We start from the raw sequence: 6,554 nt of genomic DNA on the forward strand, positions 1-6,554 counted from the left end.
TGTTGTTGGTGCCTATGGCAGCTGCTGTCGCTGCAGCAGGGCGATGAGTTGTTGAAAAGTTAAAATGGATTTTACGCAAAAGTTTTTAATTTGCTGCTGTTATCCCACAAATCGTTGACCGTTGAAGAAAATTTCTATTCTCTTTTTCCCGCTTGTAATTATAATCTTGCTGCTCCTGCTCCCGCTCCCGTTCCCGTTCCCGCTCCCGTTCCCCCTTCACTCCTTTGCGAGCGAGAAAAACTTATTAATGGCGGCTTAAGAAGATTCCACCATTTCGTTTTAGTGTGACCAAAAGCGGCGCTCGTTATGGCCCAAATGACAATCATCGATAGTCTTAAGAAAATTTGAATACCGATCTGAATTTGAAAACAAACTCATTATAAACTTTCCGCTTGTACAACTCTCATTGTTCCTTGAACTTTTTACTGTTGGTATGAAACACTTTCAAAACCAGTTCCCTTTCAACTTTATCAGCCACACACAATTTTTGCATTAAAACTTACACAATGCCCTTTAAGGACCAACCAACCCACGCACAATCTCTCAGTCTTTCAGTCTCTCAGGCTTTCGAGCCAAGTCACCATCAACGTCTAGACATTGGTAAACAGAGTACAAAAGACTGTGTTGTGCCACTATTGAGGCGGAACAAAAGATCTCAGGCGAAAAGTGCGTTGGAAGTTTTTCAGTTTTTCTTATGCCACTTCCTCTGTGGCGATTAAACTGTCTTCGAAATGCATAATTGGGAGGGCCAGATATGAAGAGTTCTCTGGAGAAACGGAATATTTGGAATAGAGTTGACTCTGCTTTTTAAAATTATAAGATTCGGTGGGGTGCACCCGCAGAAAACCAGTCTCCACATGGGATGCACACAATCTTCTTCAAGCCATTCCATCTGCCAACTATGCCGCTTGTCTGGGCTGCATTTCTCCGGCCTCTCAAGTATTCACCAGGCAATTTGCAATTTATATTTGGTTAGCCAAGTTGTCAAGGAAGCTGCTGCACTTGCAACGTGAGACAATTGCAACAGGCTGCACACACAGACACGAATACAGACACATGGGCATACACAAATTAGTTAAATTACAGGCGCTTCTCTTTTGGCTTAGTTGATTAGAAAAAGTGGCATCCAGGCGAGTCGGAGTTGGCGAGTTGGCTCCTGCAACATCTTGGCATCTTAAGCACTCGATGCGATGTCGCCCTCTCTCTTTCTTTGCGTGGCTCCTATCTCTGGCTCAGTCAGCCAGCAGTGGGGCTCGTTTTCTTTGGCAGCTTTTGCCGCTAACGAAGCTCAATTCGAGCGCCAAATTGAAATTGATTGTGACATTTGATCATGCGTTCGCCTCTGCCTCCGCGTCTGGCCTTGGCTTTTCTTTGGTAAGAGGCATGAACGGAGCCTGTGACTGGAGACTGACAGCGGTGGCTGGTTGTTGTCTATGGAATTTGTGCGGAAAATTGCTAAAACAGTAGGCGCGCAGGTGTGCATCTGGCTCCTCTTGGCCCTTGCCATTTCCCTCTTCGTTTTCCTCATGTGTGTCACTCTCTTCCTCCTTCAGATACGCACCGGATTAATTGGACGGATGTGCATTGGGCTGATGAGTTGAGCCGCAACTGGAGAGGACTGAAATGCAGCAAGCCGGTGGGCCTCTCTGTCAGAGATTAACTTGAGTTTCACTTTAAAGTCCACAACAGAATGAGAAAAAGTTAAAATTGCTTGGGCGAATGGGAAAAATGCCAAGACTCGGGCAGGAAAATGGGAATGTGTGACTGCTACGAAAAGGTTAAGGTAAGCGAAGGAATGGATAAGTAGTGAGAGGAATTGAACTACCATATGCACATGGAATACCACCTCAGATGGAATTAATTGGAGATGACCAGCTCGTAATTTGGATAACCACTTTGCACCGCCTCAATAACCCATATGACCAGCTATGTTCATAACTCAACGAGTCTCGTCCCAACTAAACTTTGTGGCAACTGTACCTCAACAATTACCCTCTCGTTACCCCAGAGAATTCGACGATTTTCATGCTTCACCTGAGCAACTATTTACACAGTCTCAACTATCTCAACAACTATGCAAAGCGACTCGAGACTTGGGGAGGCGCCACTCTACGCCTAAGCTTATCTCGCTGAGCATTTCGCTGGCAAACGCAAAAGCGAACGCGAACCGAGAAATCCCCACATGAATAATTGCCGCGCACGCAGTTCATTTAATTTCGCTTTCGCTGGGTGGGGCGGAAGAACCCTTTCGCTGGAGCTCAGCAAAATGCGGCAGGCACATGAATGGAAATATTTAATGAAGAAATTTATAACAAAGTTTTACAAATGGCGGCAGACTGTACGGAATGGCTGCAGATGCGTAGCGGGGGTGAAAAACAGAGGGTTGGGCCATTAAAAAAATTATGAACATTAAATGTAAATTAAGCTAATCAATTAAGACGAAATTGTGCTGAAGATTGGCGACGCCTTCGAGTATGCCACGGCCTTAAAGTACGAGTACGCACAATGAGGGAGAGCGAGAGTCAGCTTCTGGCCCATTTGCTGCCCAACCCAATTAGCCATTAGAAAGGGGACTCCCCCCGACAAATGACCGACATTTAAATGGGGCTGGTGCGGAGAGGGCAGCGATCAATTGAGGAATCTCTCACACCCCGCATCCCGCATAACCCTTTGCTGTGCTGTGTAGTGCAGTGCATAGCTGAGTTAATGATTGGAAATTAATTTATCAGTGGGTGAATGGCACGGAGACAGGGCAGGCCATTGGGATTAGGCCATTGCGTTGACAAATTGGTGGCAATTAGCTGGGAGGACAACGACCGACGACTTCTCAGTGGGAGGACAGAGACAAAGGCATTGTTCGTGAGGCGCGTACAGGTACAGTTGGAGGCGAACAGCTCCACTTAACGGACAAGGGCTATCGATCTGCGTGGAGTTGAGTTATTGATACGAATCGTCGATGCGTTGAGTAGATTTAGAGAGAAAGGGAGAGTGCGTCCATTGAGAATTAGATGAAGAATAGCTAGAAGAAGTAAGCAAGGATAATATACCAAAGAAGTATCGCCAAGTGTTATATGATTTCCATTCAAAGCTCCATTAGAAGTGAGTCTGAAAAAATATACATATGTATATGTAAATATTCTAGTATAATAACCACCAGTCGGCCGACGTACTATGGTAAACAGTCGGTTACCCCTTTCAATGAAATTCTTTAACGACCGCCACTAACGAACTGAAAAATTCAAGCCAAACAATAAAAAGGCGTCACCAGAGCCGGGTAGCAACTGCCGACTTGAATGGGCCTAATCAAATTAAGTACTAATCCTTGGGAAAAACCGCGAACAATTTAAAATGATTGTTAAGTAAATTTCCCAAAACAATTACGATGCAGCAACGATTCTCAGAGAGCGAGGAGTCTTAGGCGCAGGCGCCAGAAAGAGCGATTTTCTCTAGCATGGGAGAATGTTATTTGTAGCATGGGAAAAGTCCAGGGATACTTCAGGGGACTTCAGACGAAGGACTGGCGCTTTACATATGTGTAAATTGTTAGCGAGCAGATGGCCATTGAACAAGACAAGACGACAATAATGAGTTGGCGTTTTTCGACTGGAAGTTGGTGGAAAGAGGTGCCCCAACTTTTTGGAGTAACTGAAGGAAGGATAATCCACTTAGGAGCGACTCCAAAGGCGGACTCCAAAGGCAGTCCTGGGGACGACAACGTTGCACATATGGCTGTGGGGGGGAAATTGTTTTATTACCCAAGCGAAGCCGTTGAGTGTGTGTTGACTGAAAACAAAGGTGCGCACAATAAATTACATTGTTACACGGAAACTTACGACCAGGACACGGACACGGACACACACATGGAGCCAGACACAGAGGGGAACACAGATATGGACACAGACACGGACATAGACACAAACGCAGACACAGACTTAGACACAGACAGGGGGTCCTCCTGGCAGGAAGTCAGCAACAAGCGTCGCGTTAATGAAAAGGATTTCTCTGCCATCTCCACATGTCTGCAGTTGGTTCTCCATCTCCATCCACTCCCTGCACTTGAAGTGACTTTCCGCTTTTGGGTTATTTAATATTTAAACTCTGGCCAGACTGTGGATGTCCTGAAGAAGGTGTCCCTTCTTTGATGTCCTCGACCCATTAGTTGAGGTCTCAACTGCTGCATAAATAAACGCCTCAGTTCATTAGTGAGTCTCGCCCCCAACATCGCTCGATTCTCAATTCGGAAAAGGGTTTACGGGTCTCTGCGGTTCTCTATTCCAACAGTTGCTGCGGTCGCCTTTGAGGCATGAAAGTGCGTGAAAGTGTCATAAGCCAGGGAAGTGGAAAGCAGAGGGAATGGGCTTTATGACAGACCACAGTAATGCGGCTTCAGAAACGACTGCAGTGCCATTTGGGGCATAGTTGGGTTGCTATTTGTGGGTTTTGCTTAAAAATTAATGACCTTTTAATCGATTTTGAAGAGAACTCTGAAGATATTCCCTAGAGAAGCAGTGGATAATGAACTGAAACTGAAACAGAAACCCTATTTAAAGTAGCCTTTGGAAACTCTCAAAATATAAACGAATCCCAGTAACCCCTGCAAACTTCAATCAAATTCAGTCACAAATCATAGATCAAAATTCAACAAACACTCTTTTCATTAGCAATATTTTCCTTGGACTGTGTGCCCAGTGTTTGTGCCAACAGAAGTGGCATCCTCTTAGATTAATGGGTTCAGTCGTCAGTCAACTGCAGCCCCCTGCTCTGTACGTGAACATGAACAGTCCCCAGGCGGAGTTTGTGCGCGAGACGATCAGCAATCACAAGGTGGTGATCTTCAGCAAGAGCTATTGCCCCTACTGCAGCATGGCCAAGGAGCAGTTCCGCAAGCTGAATGTGAACGCGACGGTGATCGAGCTGGACCAGCGCGACGACGGCAACGAGATTCAGGCGGTGCTCGGCGAGATGACGGGGGCACGTACTGTGCCGCGCTGCTTCATCGATGGCAAGTTCGTGGGAGGCGGTACCGATGTAAAGCGCCTCTACGATCAGGGCATACTCCAGAAGTACTTCCAGTGATCCACTTTCAAGGATACAGCTGCTTTTCCACCACTTAAATTACGTTTCATGGAATAAATAATCCAAGTTTTTCGCCTCTTCAAATGCATGTATCCCTTTAAAGAGTGCCTTTGCTATCTCTTCTTGGTACACAACAAAAGAACAACAAGGCATGAGGTAGGTAGGAGGTGGGCGGGAGATGGGTAAAACTGCCTTTTATCTGCTCAATATGGCGCTCAAGTTGTTCCTGAAAGGGATCACAACGAATCGGGGGGGTGGTCTGGGGCAGGGAGACAATTATGCAGTGAGTGCTGAAAGGCAAAGAAGGACTCCGGACTCGGGCTGACTGCGCTTTCTTTGCAGCTGCACACCTGCCTGCAGTCGGGGCATTATTTCGTTCCCCATTGTTGTCCCGGATGAGTTTTAATACCCATTTGCATATGAAAAATTGAAAGCATCAACCCAGGAGGCGGCATCCAGAGGTCAAGGCTCTGAGCAGTACTCTCAGAACAGTAAATTTCAAAGAAATTTTGTATGGATTTACTGCATTGACTTAGAATCCAGCCACGTCTTTAGAAAAATATCTCATTCTTTGCATGGCAAATATCTGGGTCAAATTGAAATACTTGTAGTCCCCAAAATCAAAGAGAAATCCCTCAATTGATTGCATTTTATATACGAGTATTCTGCCTTTCTTAAAGACGACATAAAATTGCTAGCAATTTGTTTTGTCGTTTTCGTAAATGGTTTTCCCTATATCTACTATTTGAAAATTACCTAACAATGTCAAATTACTGACACACACATGAAAGTTGCTCACGAATATCGCCTGGGCAGGTGCAGATAAACGGGTAAAAAACGCCCGGGCACACGTGTCGTATGCGTAATTTGGCTCATCGATTGTTTTTTTGGTTCGTTCTTTGGGGTTAAATCGCGCGTAAAACCAGCAGCAAGGATTTATTGTGGAAATTGGTGAGCAATCAGGGTGAAACCTCATGCCATAGTCATGCCATTGAATTTGTAAAAAGCAAACGGGCTTGCAATTGTAATTGGAAAAGATTCCTTGAATTGATGGGTGAAAGGTATTAATGAAAAAATCAACTAAATTGGTACATATGTATGCATCTACTATCAATATTTGATCAATCCCTTTATGACTTACCGCACCTATGATCTCATTATTGTATTTCTTGGCCACTGCTCCTTAAGTTTTCCGTCTCTTTCCTGTTTTTATAGCCATGGCTTTCCCCCACATTTTGGACACTCCCTCGAAAGTGTTCACTCTCCCTCTTGAGCACAGTTAACTTTATATGCAACTAACCTTCGCCAGAGCCAAAAGTCCCTACAATGTTGCTTGCATATATTACATTTCCCTGTGATGTCCCTTAACTTAGTAAGGGAGTGACACGTTTTGGCAGTAAAAATAATACATTGATAAGTACCTGATACCGGTTACTAATAGATGGGATTTTTAAACGATACTCTAATCATATGACAGC

The 6,554-nt window shown here is 44.9% G+C and overlaps 1 protein-coding gene across 1 annotated transcript; it reads left to right on the forward strand.

The window, feature by feature from the left end:
* The first annotated feature begins 4,598 nt into the window (after nt 1-4,598).
* Grx1t (Glutaredoxin 1, testis-specific) lies at nt 4,599-5,162 on the forward strand. The gene has a single exon (XM_001361638.4). The coding sequence runs from the start codon at nt 4,726-4,728 to the stop codon at nt 5,074-5,076; it is 351 nt and encodes a 116-aa protein (XP_001361675.1). The 5' UTR covers nt 4,599-4,725; the 3' UTR covers nt 5,077-5,162.
* The last annotated feature ends 1,392 nt before the right edge of the window (nt 5,163-6,554 follow it).

The sequence above is a fragment of the Drosophila pseudoobscura genome, chromosome 3 (assembly GCF_009870125.1).
Source record: "Drosophila pseudoobscura strain MV-25-SWS-2005 chromosome 3, UCI_Dpse_MV25, whole genome shotgun sequence".
NCBI classification, from domain to species: domain Eukaryota; kingdom Metazoa; phylum Arthropoda; class Insecta; order Diptera; family Drosophilidae; genus Drosophila; species Drosophila pseudoobscura.